The 18,973-nt window shown below is 44.3% G+C and overlaps 10 protein-coding genes across 11 annotated transcripts; 5 read left to right on the top strand and 5 right to left on the bottom strand.

The window, feature by feature from the left end:
* Positions 1-105: 105 nt before the first annotated feature.
* On the top strand, positions 106-939 carry LOC135433867 (serine protease 1-like). The gene has a single exon (XM_064690151.1). It carries the CDS (start codon positions 124-126, stop codon positions 895-897), a length of 774 nt encoding a protein of 257 aa, XP_064546221.1. The 5' UTR covers positions 106-123; the 3' UTR covers positions 898-939.
* Positions 940-1,340: 401 nt separating this feature from the next.
* LOC135433947 (serine protease 1-like) lies at positions 1,341-2,197 on the bottom strand. The gene has a single exon (XM_064690250.1). The coding sequence runs from the start codon at positions 2,167-2,169 to the stop codon at positions 1,393-1,395; it is 777 nt and encodes a 258-aa protein (XP_064546320.1). The 5' UTR covers positions 2,170-2,197; the 3' UTR covers positions 1,341-1,392.
* A 1,213-nt stretch (positions 2,198-3,410) lies between these two features.
* LOC135433948 (serine protease 1-like) lies at positions 3,411-6,495 on the top strand. 2 transcript variants are annotated; one of them, XM_064690252.1, is made up of 2 exons: positions 3,411-3,991; positions 6,233-6,495. In XM_064690252.1, the coding sequence occupies exons 1-2, from the start codon at positions 3,434-3,436 to the stop codon at positions 6,446-6,448; spliced, it is 774 nt and encodes a 257-aa protein (XP_064546322.1). In that variant the 5' UTR covers positions 3,411-3,433; the 3' UTR covers positions 6,449-6,495. The 2 variants fall into 2 exon arrangements, with proteins under 2 accessions (XP_064546322.1, XP_064546321.1); XM_064690251.1 differs by lacking the exon at positions 6,233-6,495 and having other exon boundaries at positions 3,411-4,249.
* On the bottom strand, positions 4,653-5,510 carry LOC135433945 (serine protease 1-like). The gene has a single exon (XM_064690248.1). It carries the CDS (start codon positions 5,479-5,481, stop codon positions 4,705-4,707), a length of 777 nt encoding a protein of 258 aa, XP_064546318.1. The 5' UTR covers positions 5,482-5,510; the 3' UTR covers positions 4,653-4,704.
* Positions 6,496-6,807: 312 nt separating the features above from the next.
* Positions 6,808-7,652, top strand: LOC135433949 (serine protease 1-like). Its single transcript, XM_064690253.1, has one exon. It carries the CDS (start codon positions 6,837-6,839, stop codon positions 7,608-7,610), a length of 774 nt encoding a protein of 257 aa, XP_064546323.1. The 5' UTR covers positions 6,808-6,836; the 3' UTR covers positions 7,611-7,652.
* A 403-nt stretch (positions 7,653-8,055) lies between these two features.
* On the bottom strand, positions 8,056-8,918 carry LOC135433946 (serine protease 1-like). Its single transcript, XM_064690249.1, has one exon. It carries the CDS (start codon positions 8,882-8,884, stop codon positions 8,108-8,110), a length of 777 nt encoding a protein of 258 aa, XP_064546319.1. The 5' UTR covers positions 8,885-8,918; the 3' UTR covers positions 8,056-8,107.
* An 879-nt stretch (positions 8,919-9,797) lies between these two features.
* LOC135433855 (serine protease 1-like) lies at positions 9,798-10,683 on the top strand. The gene has a single exon (XM_064690126.1). The coding sequence runs from the start codon at positions 9,833-9,835 to the stop codon at positions 10,631-10,633; it is 801 nt and encodes a 266-aa protein (XP_064546196.1). The 5' UTR covers positions 9,798-9,832; the 3' UTR covers positions 10,634-10,683.
* A 1,186-nt stretch (positions 10,684-11,869) lies between these two features.
* Positions 11,870-12,733, top strand: LOC135433924 (serine protease 1-like). The gene has a single exon (XM_064690225.1). It carries the CDS (start codon positions 11,900-11,902, stop codon positions 12,695-12,697), a length of 798 nt encoding a protein of 265 aa, XP_064546295.1. The 5' UTR covers positions 11,870-11,899; the 3' UTR covers positions 12,698-12,733.
* Positions 12,734-14,090: 1,357 nt separating this feature from the next.
* On the bottom strand, positions 14,091-15,075 carry LOC135433918 (serine protease 3-like). The gene is made up of 2 exons (XM_064690209.1): positions 14,787-15,075; positions 14,091-14,720 (listed from the first exon to the last, which is right to left on the bottom strand). Exons 1-2 carry the CDS (start codon positions 15,044-15,046, stop codon positions 14,156-14,158), a joined length of 825 nt encoding a protein of 274 aa, XP_064546279.1. The 5' UTR covers positions 15,047-15,075; the 3' UTR covers positions 14,091-14,155.
* Positions 15,076-18,008: 2,933 nt separating this feature from the next.
* Positions 18,009-18,973, bottom strand: LOC135433916 (serine protease 3-like). The gene is made up of 2 exons (XM_064690207.1): positions 18,685-18,973; positions 18,009-18,624 (listed from the first exon to the last, which is right to left on the bottom strand). The coding sequence occupies exons 1-2, from the start codon at positions 18,942-18,944 to the stop codon at positions 18,060-18,062; spliced, it is 825 nt and encodes a 274-aa protein (XP_064546277.1). The 5' UTR covers positions 18,945-18,973; the 3' UTR covers positions 18,009-18,059.

Genomic DNA, 18,973 nt, shown 5'->3' with positions numbered 1-18,973 from the left:
TGATCGGATTATATATTGAATTTATGAACCACTCAAATTAAGATAATGGCGGATAGAGGTTGTGCTTGATTTTCGTATAAAAGCAACAAAAGGGTTCTTCGAGGCTCAAGTCGTTCCTGCAATATGAAGGTGTTCATTACAATTTTGGCTTTGGCTGTTGCCTCCGCCACTGGAGCTGCGGTGCCTGCCGCCACGCAGAAAGCTGTCCATATGAAGGACATGTCTAGCCGTATCACCAATGGCTACCCAGCTACTGAGGGCAAGGCCCCCTATACCGTTGGCCTGGGCTTCAGCGGTGGCTGGTGGTGCGGTGGTTCCATCATTGGAAACACCTGGGTCCTGACTGCCGAGCACTGCACGGGCTCTGACGTCACCGTCTACTTCGGTGCCACCTGGCGCACTAACGCCCAGTTCACCCACTGGGTCAGCCGTAATAACATCATCAACCACCACAACGCTGATATCGCTCTGATCCGTATTCCCCATGTGGACTTCTGGCACATGGTCAACAAGGTGGAGCTGCCCAGCTACAACGATCGCTACAACGACTTCAATGAACGCTGGGCCGTTGCTTGCGGCTGGGGTGGTACCTACGATGGCAGCCCACTGCCCGACTGGCTGCAGTGCGTCGACCTGCAGATCATGCACAACTCCGAATGCCAGAGGACCTACGGCTCTTCCGTTGTAGGAGACAACATTCTCTGTGTAAGAACTCCCGGCGGCAAGTCCACCTGCGGTGGTGACTCCGGTGGTCCATTGGTTACACACGACGGCAACAAATTGGTGGGCGTTACCAACTTTGGCACTTCCTCGTGCACATCTGGTGCTCCAGCTGGCTTCCAGCGTGTCACCTACCACTTGGACTGGATCCGTGACCACACTGGCATCGCTTACTAATAGATTTAAAATTAATCATAAAATAAAATTGATTTGAATGCATTTGATAATCGTTTCTTAAGAAACCAGAACAGATTTTTAAATGTATAAGGACAAAGTTTTATGGTTCTTGGGATCAAAACAGTTGTAAGCCAGTGCTCCTGATTAGTGCTTCACTTATATTCCATGAAGAATACTTTGATTTAAAAAATTTCCTTAATTCCTATTATGTTGTGTCTACATCTTTAAAAACTTTTTATAAAGTACACTGAAACATCTCAGTGACACTCTGTCTGATTGACTCAACGGCTAACTGAGTAACTGCTGATCAACGAGTCTTAGCAGGAAGCTGAAACTAGTTACGTTCCGTTATGTTTTCTTACGTAAGTGAACACTGGGTTTTGGAAATTACCTCTCCCCAGGGTTTAAAATGGTCGTCAAAGAAGACAAACGAGTATAATGTATTCATTTTATATATGTATGCTTTATTTGGGTCATTTTGGAAGCCATAGCTTATTAGTAAGAAATGCCAGTGTGGTCACGAATCCAGTCCAAGTGGTAGGTGACACGCTGGAAGCCAGATGGGTGTCCAGATTGGCAACCGGCAGAAGAAACCCAGTTGGTAACACCCACCAGTTTGTTGCCGTCGTGTGAAACCAATGGACCACCGGAGTCACCACCGCAGGTGGATTTACCGTCGGGAGTTCTAACACAGAGGATGTTGTCAGTAACAGTTCCAGAGCCGTAAGTCTGCTGGCACTCGGAGTTACCCATGATCTGCAGGTCGACGCACTGAAGATAGTCGGGCAGTGGGCTGCCATCGTAGGTACCACCCCAGCCGCAAGCAACGGCCCAGTTATTGTTGTAGTCGTTGTAGCGTTCGTTGTAGCTGGGTAGCTCCACCTTGTTGACCATGTTCCAGAAGTCCACATGGGGAATGCGGATCAGAGCGATGTCAGCGCTATTGTGGTTGATGATGTTACTGCCGCTGACCCAGTGGGTGAACTGGGCGTTGGTGCGCCAGGTGGCACCGAAGTAGACGGTGACGTCAGAGCCCGTGCAGTGCTCGGCAGTCAGGACCCAGGTGTTTCCAATAATGGAACCACCGCACCACCAGCCGCCGCTGAAGCCTAGTCCAACGGTATAGGGGGCCTTGCCCTCAGGGGCTGGGTAGCCATTGGTGATACGGCCTTCGATCTTGTTGACCTTGGGAATGTCCTTAGGATGGACGACCGACTCGAATGCCGAGGCGGAGGCAACAGCCAAAGCGAGAATTGTTAGAAACACCTTCATGTTGTAGGTACTACTTGTAGTTCCATAGGTTCCAAACCCCTCTTTTATACTTGTGCTGTTTCGATAGAATTGCGATTTGGCTTATCTTGCTGTCGAAGGGCTCATAAATATTCCTTGAGTTCCATAAAACGCTCAAAGATAGTTCGTCGTCATTCTGTATATGTATGTTAAAGAGATTGTCCTGACTAACTGATTGGTAAGACGCACAGCCCAAGTCGTAAGAGCTACGAAGCTGAAAGTCTTAAGTTCGGACGAAAGTGCAAGTCGCTTTGACCTGCAGGCAGTTCGATAATGATGGTCAACCAATGTATACCATAAATTTGTACTTAGCCAACGTGATATCAAAGCAGAGCGTGGGACTAACAAGTAGAAGATCGGCGGTTCCAAGCCCAAAATCGGTTTCGTAGCATGGTGACCCCAAAATGTATATATATTCTTGGTCATCATCAACAGTCGAGTCAATCTATATATATCCATCTGTCTGGCCTTCTGACCGTGCTATGAACGACCGATATCAAAACATGTGTTATCACCAAATATTCCTAGAAGAAATAAAAGCTTTTGAGTGCCCTCTTGAAATATTGATTGACGATTTCACACGGACAGCAAATTTATATTTTGTTGGGCATCCTGGGCTGTTACCTGCGGCTGGGGCATTACCTCCGATGGCGGTTCTCAACCCGACTGGTTGCAGTGCGTCGACCTGCGGCAAGTCCACCTGCAGCGGTGACTCTGGTGGTCCATTGGTCCTCCATAACGGCGGCAGATTGGTTGGTGTTACGTCGTGGGTTGCTGGTAATGGTTGCACAGCTGGTCTTCCAGCTGGCTTCAATCGTGTCACCAATCAGTTGGATTGGATCCGCGACAACTCTGTCGTTGCTTACTATTAAGGTTTTCTATGAACTGCATTCAAAATAAATGAATTGTTCATCTCGTATTTAAATGGAATATTTATTGGGATGGGATTACTCCCAGTGTAAAATGTGAAAGCCACAAAACAGATCCCTCCTAAAAACTTGGCCTCTCTAGTGATTCCTGCCGTTATAAATAGGAAGTATTCATATTATCATCAAATGCGCATAAATTCAAAAGACTTTGCATAAATCGTGACACGTTATCGGCTTGTAAAACTCATTTTTTATGATCGGATTATATATTGAATTTATGAACCACTCAAATTAAGATAATGGCGAATAGAGTTTGTGCTTGATTTTCGTATAAAAGCAACAGAAGGGTTCTTCGAGGCTCAAGTCGTTCCTGCAATATGAAGGTGTTCATTACAATTTTGGCTTTGGCTGTTGCCTCCGCCACTGGAGCTGCGGTGCCTGCCGCCACGCAGAAAGCTGTCCATATGAAGGACATGTCTAGCCGTATCACCAATGGCTACCCAGCTACTGAGGGCAAGGCCCCCTATACCGTTGGCCTGGGCTTCAGCGGTGGCTGGTGGTGCGGTGGTTCCATCATTGGAAACACCTGGGTCCTGACTGCCGAGCACTGCACGGGCTCTGACGTCACCGTCTACTTCGGTGCCACCTGGCGCACTAACGCCCAGTTCACCCACTGGGTCAGCCGTAATAACATCATCAACCACCACAACGCTGATATCGCTCTGATCCGTATTCCCCATGTGGACTTCTGGCACATGGTCAACAAGGTGGAGCTGCCCAGCTACAACGATCGCTACAACGACTTCAATGAACGCTGGGCCGTTGCTTGCGGCTGGGGTGGTACCTACGATGGCAGCCCACTGCCCGACTGGCTGCAGTGCGTCGACCTGCAGATCATGCACAACTCCGAATGCCAGAGGACCTACGGCTCTTCCGTTGTAGGAGACAACATTCTCTGTGTAAGAACTCCTGGCGGCAAGTCCACCTGCGGTGGTGACTCCGGTGGTCCATTGGTTACACACGACGGCAACAAATTGGTGGGCGTTACCAACTTTGGCACTTCCTCGTGCACATCTGGTGCTCCAGCTGGCTTCCAGCGTGTCACCTACCACTTGGACTGGATCCGTGACCACACTGGCATCGCTTACTAATAGATTTAAAATTAATCATAAAATAAAATTGATTTGAATGCATTTGATAATCGTTTCTTAAGAAACCAGAACAGATTTTTAAATGTATAAGGACAAAGTTTTATGGTTCTTGGGATCAAAACAGTTGTAAGCCAGTGCTCCTGATTAGTGCTTCACTTATATTCCATGAAGAATACTTTGATTTAAAAAATTTCCTTAATTCCTATTATGTTGTGTCTACATCTTTAAAAACTTTTTATAAAGTACACTGAAACATCTCAGTGACACTCTGTCTGATTGACTCAACGGCTAACTGAGTAACTGCTGATCAACGAGTCTTAGCAGGAAGCTGAAACTAGTTACGTTCCGTTATGTTTTCTTACGTAAGTGAACACTAAGGGTTTTGGAAATTACCTCTCCCCAGGGTTTAAAATGGTCGTCAAAGAAGACAAACGAGTATAATGTATTCATTTTATATATGTATGCTTTATTTGGGTCATTTTGGAAGCCATAGCTTATTAGTAAGAAATGCCAGTGTGGTCACGAATCCAGTCCAAGTGGTAGGTGACACGCTGGAAGCCAGATGGGTGTCCAGATTGGCAACCGGCAGAAGAAACCCAGTTGGTAACACCCACCAGTTTGTTGCCGTCGTGTGAAACCAATGGACCACCGGAGTCACCACCGCAGGTGGATTTACCGTCGGGAGTTCTAACACAGAGGATGTTGTCAGTAACAGTTCCAGAGCCGTAAGTCTGCTGGCACTCGGAGTTACCCATGATCTGCAGGTCGACGCACTGAAGATAGTCGGGCAGTGGGCTGCCATCGTAGGTACCACCCCAGCCGCAAGCAACGGCCCAGTTATTGTTGTAGTCGTTGTAGCGTTCGTTGTAGCTGGGTAGCTCCACCTTGTTGACCATGTTCCAGAAGTCCACATGGGGAATGCGGATCAGAGCGATGTCAGCGCTATTGTGGTTGATGATGTTACTGCCGCTGACCCAGTGGGTGAACTGGGCGTTGGTGCGCCAGGTGGCACCGAAGTAGACGGTGACGTCAGAGCCCGTGCAGTGCTCGGCAGTCAGGACCCAGGTGTTTCCAATAATGGAACCACCGCACCACCAGCCGCCGCTGAAGCCTAGTCCAACGGTATAGGGGGCCTTGCCCTCAGGGGCTGGGTAGCCATTGGTGATACGGCCTTCGATCTTGTTGACCTTGGGAATGTCCTTAGGATGGACGACCGACTCGAATGCCGAGGCGGAGGCAACAGCCAAAGCGAGAATTGTTAGAAACACCTTCATGTTGTAGGTACTACTTGTAGTTCCATAGGTTCCAAACCCCTCTTTTATACTTGTGCTGTTTCGATAGAGTTGCGATTTGGCTTATCTTGCTGTCGAAGGGCTCATAAATATTCCTTGAGTTCCATAAAACGCTCAAAGATAGTTCGTCGTCATTCTGTATATGTATGTTAAAGAGATTGTCCTGACTAACTGATTGGTAAGACGCACAGCCCAAGTCGTAAGAGCTACGAAGCTGAAAGTCTTAAGTTCGGACGAAAGTGCAAGTCGCTTTGACCTGCAGGCAGTTCGATAATGATGGTCAACCAATGTATACCATAAATTTGTACTTAGCCAACGTGATATCAAAGCAGAGCGTGGGACTAACAAGTAGAAGATCGGCGGTTCCAAGCCCAAAATCGGTTTCGTAGCATGGTGACCCCAAAATGTATATATATTCTTGGTCATCATCAACAGTCGAGTCAATCTATATATATCCATCTGTCTGGCCTTCTGACCGTGTTATGAACGACCGATATCAAAACATGTGTTATCACCAAATATTCCTAGAAGAAATAAAAGCTTTTGAGTGCCCTCTTGAAATATTGATTGACGATTTCACACGGACAGCAAATTTATATTTTGTTGGGCATCCTGGGCTGTTACCTGCGGCTGGGGCATTACCTCCGATGGCGGTTCTCAACCCGACTGGTTGCAGTGCGTCGACCTGCCGATCATCAGCAACAACCAGTGCTCTCAGACCTATGGCCACCAGCCCGATGGTATTCTGTGCGTTGCCACACCCGGCGGCAAGTCCACCTGCAGCGGTGACTCTGGTGGTCCATTGGTCCTCCATAACGGCGGCAGATTGGTTGGTGTTACGTCGTGGGTTGCTGGTAATGGTTGCACAGCTGGTCTTCCAGCTGGCTTCAATCGTGTCACCAATCAGTTGGATTGGATCAGCGATAACTCTGGCATTGCTTACTATTAAGGTTTTCTATGAACTGCATTCAAAATAAATGAATTGTTCATCTCGTATTTAAATGGAATATTTATTGGGATGGGATTACTCCCAGTGTAAAATGTGAAAGCCACAAAACAGATCCCTCCTAAAAAGTTGGCCTCTCTAGTGATTGGCTCTAGTGATTGGCTGCAGTTATAAATAGGAAGTATTCATATTATCATCAAATGCGCATAAATTCAAAAGACTTTGCATAAATCGTGACACGTTATCGGCTTGTAAAACTCATTTTTTATGATCGGATTATATATTGAATTTATGAACCACTCAAATTAAGATAATGGCGAATAGAGTTTGTGCTTGATTTTCGTATAAAAGCAACAGAAGGGTTCTTCGAGGCTCAAGTCGTTCCTGCAATATGAAGGTGTTCATTACAATTTTGGCTTTGGCTGTTGCCTCCGCCACTGGAGCTGCGGTGCCAGCCGCCACGCAGAAAGCTGTCCATATGAAGGACATGTCTAGCCGTATCACCAATGGCTACCCAGCTACTGAGGGCAAGGCCCCCTATACCGTTGGCCTGGGCTTCAGCGGTGGCTGGTGGTGCGGTGGTTCCATCATTGGAAACACCTGGGTCCTGACTGCCGAGCACTGCACGGGCTCTGACGTCACCGTCTACTTCGGTGCCACCTGGCGCACTAACGCCCAGTTCACCCACTGGGTCAGCCGTAATAACATCATTAACCACCACAACGCTGATATCGCTCTGATCCGTATTCCCCATGTGGACTTCTGGCACATGGTCAACAAGGTGGAGCTGCCCAGCTACAACGATCGCTACAACGACTTCAATGAACGCTGGGCCGTTGCTTGCGGCTGGGGTGGTACCTACGATGGCAGCCCACTGCCCGACTGGCTGCAGTGCGTCGACCTGCAGATCATGCACAACTCCGAATGCCAGAGGACCTACGGCTCTTCCGTTGTTGGAGACAACATCCTCTGTGTAAGAACTCCCGGCGGCAAGTCCACCTGCGGTGGTGACTCCGGTGGTCCATTGGTTACACACGACGGCAACAAATTGGTGGGCGTTACCAACTTTGGCACTTCCTCGTGCACATCTGGTGCTCCAGCTGGCTTCCAGCGTGTCACCTACCACTTGGACTGGATCCGTGACCACACTGGCATCGCTTACTAATAGATTTAAAATTAATCATAAAATAAAATTGATTTGAATGCATTTGATAATCGTTTCTTAAGGAACCAGAACAGATTTTTAAATGTATAAGGACAAAGTTTTATGGTTCTTGGGATCAAAATAGTTGTAAGCCAGTGCTCCTGATTAGTGCTTCACTTATATTCCATGAAGAATACTTTGATTTAAAAAATTTCCTTAATTCCTATTATGTTGTGTCTACATCTTTAAAAACTTTTTATAAAGTACACTGAAACATCTCAGTGACACTCTGTCTGATTGACTCAACGGCTAACTGAGTAACTGCTGATCAACGAGTCTTAGCAGGAAGCTGAAACTAGTTACGTTCCGTTATGTTTTCTTACGTAAGTGAACACTAAGGGTTTCGGAAATTACCTCTCCCCAGGGTTTAAAATGGTCGTCAAAGAAGACAAACGAGTATAATGTATTCATTTTATATATGTATGCTTTATTTGGGTCATTTTGGAAGCCATAGCTTATTAGTAAGAAATGCCAGTGTGGTCACGAATCCAGTCCAAGTGGTAGGTGACACGCTGGAAGCCAGATGGGTGTCCAGATTGGCAACCGGCAGAAGAAACCCAGTTGGTAACACCCACCAGTTTGTTGCCGTCGTGTGAAACCAATGGACCACCGGAGTCACCACCGCAGGTGGATTTACCGTCGGGAGTTCTAACACAGAGGATGTTGTCAGTAACAGTTCCAGAGCCGTAAGTCTGCTGGCACTCGGAGTTACCCATGATCTGCAGGTCGACGCACTGAAGATAGTCGGGCAGTGGGCTGCCATCGTAGGTACCACCCCAGCCGCAAGCAACGGCCCAGTTATTGTTGTAGTCGTTGTAGCGTTCGTTGTAGCTGGGTAGCTCCACCTTGTTGACCATGTGCCAGAAGTCCACATGGGGAATGCGGATCAGAGCGATGTCAGCGCTATTGTGGTTGATGATGTTACTGCCGCTGACCCAGTGGGTGAACTGGGCGTTGGTGCGCCAGGTGGCACCGAAGTAGACGGTGACGTCAGAGCCCGTGCAGTGCTCGGCAGTCAGGACCCAGGTGTTTCCAATAATGGAACCACCGCACCACCAGCCGCCGCTGAAGCCTAGTCCAACGGTATAGGGGGCCTTGCCCTCAGGGGCTGGGTAGCCATTGGTGATACGGCCTTCGATCTTGTTGACCTTGGGAATGTCCTTAGGATGGACGACCGACTCGAATGCCGAGGCGGAGGCAACAGCCAAAGCGAGAATTGTTAGAAACACCTTCATGTTGTAGGTACTACTTGTAGTTCCATAGGTTCCAAACCCCTCTTTTATACATGTGTTGTCGCTATAGAATTGACTTATAGCTCATAAATATTCCTTGAGCTCCACAGGCAAAGATTAAAATACGCTGTTTAATATATTTTAATATACAATTCTATAAAAGTTACCCTTATCAGATTTCTATACTGTTGCTTCCTTTACTAAAGTTCATATTCATAAAAGGTTTCATTCACAATAAATATTTCACTGTAGAAGCGATATAATTGATACTAAATATAAATGCTTGTTTACGCTTTTGGGTTAATTCATAAACTCGACGGGGGGCTATTATTGTTTTGATGGCGGGATTGTACTGACCTACTATTGAAAATGCCTGACGGGTCTTCCGTGTTTCATCTGAGGCTTAACCAATTCATTCCACTTTGCGTTCCAAATATTTATTTATTCCATCTATTCATTTTACCTAGTCACTTCGCCTAACCATTCCACGTTTTAATTGTTCATGTCTCTATTTCTTCTTCATATTTATTTCGTTTATGCTTTTCGCCATTTTATACTATTTACTTGTTCCAGTTATCCATTCCAGCAGTTGAATCGCATTTATTCCTTTCATTTGTGTTTGTACTCTAGCGTTGCATCTAGTTATTTAACTTTTCAATTCAACCTTTTCGTTTTCTTTGGTCAAGCGGATTTGTTTCCACCTTACAAATTGTTTCGCATAATCATTCCCAAAATAATTCCAATTTAATAACTTAATCATAAACCCCTCTGAAGAGCTTAGGCTCGGTATTTCGTTATCTTCGATGCATTTATATATAGAACTGTCCGAGAATATTTATAAGGCAATTCAATTTACAAATACCTAAATACTTGAACATGTGAGTGTAATCAATGCTCTGGATTATAAAAGCTCGTTGAAAATATATTCGCAAATCAAGAAGTGTTTGAGACATGAAACTGTTCGTAGCTTGTTTGGCTTTAGCGATTGCTGCCGCCACGGCAGCACCTAGCGAAACTGTAGTGCATCCCAAGGATCTGCCCAAACCTAACAAGATCGGGGGTCGTATTACCAACGGAAATCCAGCATATGAGGGCCAAGCACCTTACACTGTTGGCCTGAGCATTAACATTCCCGGTGGTACCACCTGGTGCGGTGGCTCCATTATTGGACACACCTGGGTCCTGACTGCCGAGCACTGCACCAGCAGCGCAGAGGCCGTGGGCGTTCACTTCGGTGCCACGTGGCGCACCAACTCCATATTTACCCACTGGGTTGGCCGCAACGATATCATCAATCACCATGCCGCCGATATTGCTTTGATCCGTATTCCTCATGTGGACTTCTGGGATTTGGTCAATAAGATTGAGCTGCCCAGCTATAACGAGCGCTACAACGACTTTAATGGTTGGTGGTCCTTTGCCTGCGGCTGGGGACGTACATATGATAACAGCGGCTTGCCCGACTGGATGCAGTGCGTCGATCTGCAGGTGATGCCCAACCACGAGTGCCAGCAGACTTACGGCTCTAGCGTTGTGGGGGACAACATTGTTTGCGTACGCACTCCTGAAGGCAAATCGACATGCAGTGGAGATTCTGGCGGCCCCTTGGTTATCCACGAAGGCAAGAAACTTATTGGTGTTACCAACTGGGTTTCTTCTGCCGGTTGCCAATCTGGACATCCATCTGGCTTCCAGCGTGTCACCTACCACTTGGACTGGATTCGCGACATAACGGGCATTGCCTACTACTAAACGATCAGCTCTGAATTTAATTGAAAATAAAAAGAATTATGAAAAAGCTACTCCTTTTTTCAGAAGTATTATTTTATTAATATGCAGTAAATATGGTTTTTCGATTGCTCTTTTATAACGAAAAGTCATTACACCTATTTAAGAATGGTTTATGCTTTTCTAAATTAACCGTATTAAGGGGTATTTAACAAATTTTTATGGATTATTTGGCTAAGCAATACAAAATTGAAAAATGGCATTTGGTTTGCTCGAACTTCGCAATACAATTCAAATTCAATACTCTGTTATAAAATCTGAAAGCAGGTGGGGATTTTAAGACAGTAATCTGAATATTTGCACCAAGAATCACATATACAAGCAAAAATCGTTCACGTGCCCTCTATAAATAAGAGGAAGATGGATTAAAGTAAAAAAAAAGAAGTATAGTAGATACATGCATACATACATTCGGACACACATACATACATACACACATATATACATACATGCACACATATATACATACATGCATACGTGCATACATGCATACACGCATACATGCACGCATACATACATGCATACGTACATGCATACATACATGCATACATACATGCGTACATGCATGCGTACATGCATGCGTTCTTGTATGCATGCATGCATTATTGCATATATGCATGCTTTATTGCATACATACATGCACTATTGCATACATACATATGTACACTGGATGCCATACATAAATACATCCATGCATATGTACATACATAAATACATCCATTCATATGTGAAAATCCAAAATAAAGTGAAATAAATGACACACAACTTGATAATATCACAATTATTAGCAAGTCATGCACGCTTGCACGCCTTATGTGAATTCATGAGAATCGCATAGTAAAGCGCTATTCAATTTCAATTTCAATTTGCAACATAATCAAAAGCAGTAAAGTAAACTTGGTCTGCGCTTGACATAAAGACGAACATAGACATATACAAGCATACATATTTACGCACATTTAAAACTAGTTATATAATTGTTATTGATTTGTTGATCATTATTTTAAAATATTATATATATAAAACATGAACATATTTGCAAATCTTAAGAGACTCTTGGCATTATCACTGATTCTTCCTCTATCCGTTAAAACAAAATATTTACGATTCCACTTGTGTGCTGTAAAGATAATAAAAATAAATCACTCATATTTAAAGATTATTGAGTGCAGCACAGTTTGGCTATAAAATCGACAAACTTTAAGGCATAGCCCAAGTTGTGCAAGCGACATGAAGGTGTTCTTAACAATTTTAGTTTTGGCTGTTGCCGCCGCCTCAGCGGCCCCTTCGGCGGGTATTGCCTATCCCAAGGACCTGGCCAAATCCTCGAAAATCGAGGGACGCATCACTAACGGCTATCCCGCGTACGAGGGTAAGGCTCCCTACACGGTTGGCCTGGGCTTCAGTAGCAACGGCGGTGGCTGGTGGTGCGGTGGTTCTATCATTGGCAACACCTGGGTTCTGACTGCCGAGCACTGCTCTGGCAGCGCTGAGTCCGTGACCGTCTACTTCGGTGCCACCTGGCGCACCGACGCCCAGTTCACACACTGGGTCAGCCGCAACGACTTCATCAACCATCACGACTCTGACATCGCTCTGATCCGCATTCCCCATGTGGACTTCTGGAACATGGTCAACAAGGTGGAGCTGCCCAGCTACAACGATCGCTACAACGACTACAATGAACGCTGGGCCGTCGCTTGCGGCTGGGGTGGCACCTACGATGGCAGCCCACTGCCCGACTATCTTCAGTGCGCCGACCTGCAGATTATTCATAACTCCGAGTGTGCAAACTACTATGGAACGGGTCTGATCCAGGATAAGATTATCTGTGTGCGCGTTGTCGATGGCAAGGGTACTTGCAGTGGTGACTCCGGTGGCCCATTGGTCACACACGACGGCAACAAGCTGGTCGGTGTTACCAACTTTGTGGCTGCCGCTGGATGCCAATCTGGTGGACCAGCTGGTTTCGCTCGTGTCACTTACCACTTGGACTGGATTCGTGACCACACTGGCATTTCTTACTAAACTATTTTTGAATAAAAAATCATGCAAAGTTGAAAACTCTGGTTATTCTGCCTATTCTATTCGGATGCAATGTAAACTCAATGTTCAGGTTCTCTAATCTCTGATCTCTGGATGTGCTGAGTAAACAGATTAATGAGGTTTAGTTAGGAATATATTTAGTATAGGTATACTTCAATCTAAAGATGGAAAATAAGGCGAAAATTCTTTATAAAATTAAAGCACACCATAGCAGATTATTTCCATTTTATAGGCATACTAACTATTTGGGTTTAAGAGTACCGATAACATTATCGTGTGATAACATTAGGCTTAAGTATATATTCTGAAGCATACTTTAAAGCATGTGGTTTTCGCCAATTTTTTGATACCCTGCACCTATTGCAAATGTCTTTTGAGGAAATTTATGCAGCAGGCAGAAGGACGCATTTCGCACCTAAAAGTGCAATCATATATATTTATGTATGAATGCGTCCATCTCATTGACTATTAGAGCTTTTATTTACGTTCTTATTTTTTAGCTTCGGTACTTATTGTGCGATCCACATTAAAGTTCAATACATTTATATATATTTTTTATTTTATATATATATATATTTTTAACGGCAGCTCGTCGCTGGGTTCACTATTTCAGGTATTTCCTAGATGGGTGCTCCGGACTACAGCACTCTTACTTGTTTTTTTTAGAGCGCAAAAAGCTCATGAGTTATTTTCAAATGTATTTATTTATGTTTATAAATATGTCGGATGACAGACAAGTTCGTTAAAATGACTGGCAAATTCAAAAAACACTTGTTCGATTATCAGAAGCAAGATTAGTCTTTGGTTTATAGAGAGATAATTATTATTTATACCCTAGCTGAGGGAACTATAAATTTATCACAAGGCGCGTGGCACATATTCCCATTATCTTGCGGTGTATATTCTCGATCAGTACCAAAAGTCGAGGCGATATGTATATTCCAAATAATATCTCAGTCTTAATGTTCTAATAAATGAAACTTGGTGATGTCATGTCCATCGTTGTCCTACATAACCTGGAGCTATTGTCCGAAAAAAGCCTGAAGAGCTCGCAAAACTAAAAAGATGGTCAATGGAAAAGAAATTATAATACACAAAACAACCCCATTTTATGCATTTGAAATTACGAGACCAAAAACAACTACTAAAAGATCGATTTGGATTTAATGGAAGAGATGTATTCTGCGCTTATACATGGGAAGACACGATTTATCCTGTTAGAAAAGGATGAAGAGATTTCCGACAGTTGAATAATAAAGGGATTTGGATGAAAGAACACATGTCTAGACCTCTCGGTTCGAAAGGATTCCGAATAAGTTAACGGCTACAAATAATTCCTATTTAAATATTTTTAAAATTGAGCGCAAACGAAATGTTATATATTTTTTGGTAAAGCTCGGTTTATTTAGAGTATTTATAAATATTCCGTTGAAAGTGCATTTAGTAGGAAACGCCGGAGTTGGTCTTGATCCAGTCCAAGAAGCTGGTCACACGGGTGAAGCCAGCTGGGAGGCCAGACTCGCAGCCAGAGCTGGACACAAACGAGGTCACACCAATAAGCTTGCCGGAGCTCTCGAGGACCAATGGGCCACCAGAATCACCGTTGCAGGTGGAAGACTTGTTGGGAGTGGCAATGCAGATAACCTTGGAGCTGGCGGTCAAAGAGCCATAGGTGGCCTGGCATGTGGCGACAGACACAACATCAAAGGTCTGGTACTGCAGGACGTTGGTCACACTGGTAGCGCTATCGGAGGTCTTGCCCCAGCCGGAAGCGGTAGCCTTCTCGCCAGCATAGGTGGAGTAGCTGCTGGCAACAGCTGGCAGCTGAATCTTGTTGATGTAGGCGGTGAAGGCGACGGTGGGTGTCTGGATCAGCGAGATGTCGTTGGACAAAACAATAGAGTTGTAGCTGGTGTGCTGCTTGAAGTTGGAGCTGGAGACGGTCTGGGTAAGCTTGGCGTTGGTGCGCTGAAGAGCACCATAGTAGATGGTCACCGAGGAGGCACTGCAGGCAAGGATAGAAAACCGTTTAGCAATGGGTTAAGGCAAAGTCTTGGCTGGGAACACTTACCCGCTGGTGCAGTGAGCGGCAGTCAGCACCCACTGGTTGTCAATGATGGAGCCACCGCACCACCAGCTACCGCTGGAGCCGGAGAAGCTTAGTCCCACCTGGTAGGGGAACTGACCCTCTGTGGCGGTCTTGCCGTTGGTGATGCGTCCCTGAATCGAGGGCACGGCGGGCAAGTCACGAGGATGCACGGGTGCATTCTGGGGCATAATGCCAGCGGAGACGGTGGCAAAAGCCAGAGCAAGAACTACGAGTACTTTCATCTTGATCGTTGTTGAATGAACGAATGATTTCCCACTCATCACAGCTGTATTTTATAGTCTGTTCTAATCAGTTGTTATCTAGCCTTATCAAACGAAGCTTTTAAGATTATATATCAAGCAGGAGACATCAATGGGACATTCAGAACTATGTCTGGATGCCTGCCACCTTTATCTTTTTTTCCACTCAATACTAATGAATAATCAATACTCTTTAGTTCGAAAACTTTTTAATTCAAATGGATTTGCTAGTACTTGAACTTATCATATAATTTTTACCTGCAATTTAATTTTTTCATTTTATTTTTCAAGTGTCTGAAGATAGGATTTTAGAAAATACCCTGTACCAATTAGAACATACTTCTTTGCATAAATGACGGACTATAAGAGTATGTATGATTTTTGGGATGACACACTTTTCCGCCTGTTACAAACACTTTCACAACTCAAATATGCCTTTATCTTTATGGGTACAGGGTAGACGAAAACAGCTATAAATTTTCGCTAAACAAAATAAATCAAATTATGAACTTGATTAAATGAAAATTGATTGTGCTTCTAAACATTGCTATTATTATTGTTTTTGGGGAATTTCACCAAAATCATATTTCGCTTTCGCTTAATTCAAGTGTCGGATATTCCCAAAGATTGGGCACGGCCTTTAGAACATATTCTGCATACGCAACGTTGTTCCAAATGTTGCCATTTTATTAAAAAAAAAGGCGTGGGCGCTGGTCAGTTGAGCTTAGGAAAATTGAAATCAATTCACTTTACGTGCTAAGCATGCAAACATTCAAAATTTGCTGCTATCCCTTAAAGCCTTGGAAAGAATCGTAACATATATGAAATATTTATGCAGCTATATTAATGTTGATACTCTGCATTGGTGCATGAAGCGTTGACGTGTTACCCCTAACCTGCTTAAGTTTGTTCCTTAGTAATTAATGTTTTTGGGAAAATTTGTGAAATTAGTAAAATTTGTGATTCCTGCCCTGCCTTTAATATATCTTCTCGATTATTTATTTAACCTTCTTAACTGGATTCCAGACCAAGAAAACCATAAAGGTTCTCTTCGGAACTGCAGATTCTAAACCTATCCGGGTTAATGTCAAGCTAACCTTTTAAGCCTGAAGTAAATTGGTAACTTAAAAAAAAACTCTTTCCAGTATCTTTTTGATAGCCATGCCGTCATTCTTCATCATCAATTTAGAGACATACTTTTTGGGTTGTTAGGTAACGATATTTCGGATATAGCTTTTGCGTTGCAATTATAAAGCATACTTTTCAACGTGATATTTATTTCTATCTAAGTTCTCAACTGGGAATATAATCAATGGTTGAGAAATCCTAAAATATTTTTCTGTTTATATTTCTGTATTAAATGGCAAGGATTTTGAATTTTTGACAATCTTAAGACCAGAATAAAGCTGTAATGCTTTTTATACAAGATTCCGAGCCTGAAGATTATTTTGGGTACACGATCAGGATATTTTTAGTCTGCCATCAATTGCATCATTTAAAATCTCCTCTGTTTTTCATCCACAAAACTCTAAAGTTTTATAACTAAAACTTTTAGTGCGTTTTTTCTCGTGCTAAGTTGTGGAGAAAATTATTTAGAAAATTTATTAAGGAAAAATTCATGTAAATATGTTACCCTCAAATATCATATATAGACATAGGTCAAAATTTCCCACCCCCATAACTCGGTCAAATCTCATCCGATTTTCACGAGGTTTGGCTCTTTGTTCATGGTTTTGCCTATATATCAATTTGGCATCCAAATCTGGAAACATGTTTCCTGGTCAAATTTCATGTGGAAATGGTACCCTCAAATATCATATATAGACATAGGTCAAAATTTCCCACCCCCATAACTCGGTCAAATCTCATCCGATTTTCACGAGGTTTGGCTCTTTGTTCATGGTTTTGCCTGTATATCAATTTGGCATCCAAATCTGGAAACATGTTTCCTGGTCAAATTTCATGTGGAAATGGTACCCTCAAATATCATATATAGACATAGGTCAAAATTTCCCACCCCCATAACTCGGTCAAATCTCATCCGATTTTCACGAGGTTTGGCTCTTTGTTCATGGTTTTGCCTGTATATCAATTTGGCATCCAAATCTGGAAACATGTTTCCTGGTCAAATTTCATGTGGAAATGGTACCCTCAAATATCATATATAGACATAGGTCAAAATTTCCCACCCCCATAACTCGGTCAAATCTCATCCGATTTTCACGAGGTTTGGCTCTTTGTTCATGGTTTTGCCTATATATCAATTTGGCATCCAAATCTGGAAACATGTTTCCTGGTCAAATTTCATGTGGAAATGGTACCCTCAAATATCATATATAGACATAGGTCAAAATTTCCCACCCCCATAACTCGGTCAAATCTCATCCGATTTTCACGAGGTTTGGCTCTTTGTTCATGGTTTTGCCTATATATCAATTTGGCATCCAAATCTGGAAACATGTTTCCTGGTCAAATTTCATGTGGAAATGGTACCCTCAAATATCATATATATACATAGGTCAAAATTTCCCACCCCCATAGCTCGGTCAAATCTCATCTGATTTTCACGAGGTTTGGTTCTTGGTTCGTGGCTTGGCTTCAAGATCAATGTGGCATCTAAATGTGGAAACATGTTTCCTGGTCAAAATTCATGTGAAAATGGTACCCTCAAATATCCTATATAGACATAGGTCAAAAATTCCTCCACGAAATTTCGCTGCTTCTACGCTTCAGTGGCAATGCACGCATTTTTAAATCATATGGAAAACCCGTTCAAACTTGTTGAAGAGATGTTGGATAGTTGACTTAGAGAATTTGAACCTTAGGCCTTACTGTAAGGGTCGCTTTGGGACAATGTCCAGTTACCTCATAATGAAAGAATATCGAACCCGTTAAGCTTCTATGGATAATTTGAGTCGTTGTATAAGTAGAACGTCGAGGGAAATTACATTTTTTGGAAAAGTTATTTTATTTTCGGAGTATTTTGAAAGTGCATTTAGTAGGAAACGCCGGAGTTGGTCTTGATCCAGTCCAAGTAGCTGGTCACACGGGTGAAGCCAGATGGGAGACCAGACTGGCAGCCAGCGCTGGACACGAACGAGGTGACACCAATAAGTCTGCCGTTGCTCTCCAGGGCCAATGGGCCGCCAGAGTCACCCTGGCAGGTGGAAGACTGGTTGGGAGTGGCAATGCAGATGACCTTGGAGCTGGCAACGGTAGAGCCATAGGTAGACTGGCAGGTGGCCACAGACACAACGTCAAAGGACTGGTACTGCAGGACGTTGGTTACACCGGAAGCGCTATCGGAGGTCTTGCCCCAGCCGGATGCAATAGCCTTCTGGCCAGCATAGGTGGAGTAGCTGCTGGCAACAGCTGGCAGCTGAATCTTGTTGATGTAGGCGGTGAAGGAGACGGTGGGTGTCTTGATCAGCGAGATATCGTTGGCCAAGGTAGCGGAGTTGTAGCTGGTGTGCTGCTTGAAGCTGGAGCTGGAGACGGTCTGGGTAAGCTTGGCGCTGGTGCGCTGAAGAGCGCCAAAGTAGATGGTCACCGATGAGGCACTATAGGGAAGGATACAAAGTCGTAAGGGTAATGGAAAAGTCTTCGATGGAAACACTTACCCGCTGGTGCAGTGAGCGGCAGTCAGCACCCACTGGTTGTCAATGATGGAGCCACCGCACCACCAGCCGCCGCTGGAGCTGGAGAAGCTTAGTCCCACCTGGTAGGGGAACTGACCCTCGGAGGCAGTCTTGCCGTTGGTGATGCGTCCCTCAATGGAGGGCACGGCGGGCAAGTCACGAGGATGCACGGGTACACTGTTGGGCAGGACGCCGGCGGAGACGGTGGCAATAGCCAGGGCAAGAACTACGAGCACTTTCATCTTGATCGTTGTGGAATGAACGAATGATT

This window comes from Drosophila montana, unplaced genomic scaffold (assembly GCF_035044405.1).
Source record: "Drosophila montana isolate Dmon_TW-CO22-7 unplaced genomic scaffold, ASM3504440v1 contig_3240_1, whole genome shotgun sequence".
NCBI classification, from domain to species: domain Eukaryota; kingdom Metazoa; phylum Arthropoda; class Insecta; order Diptera; family Drosophilidae; genus Drosophila; species Drosophila montana.
The sequence above is the reverse complement of the archived record's forward strand: the minus strand, read 5'-3'. Positions and strand labels throughout refer to the sequence as shown.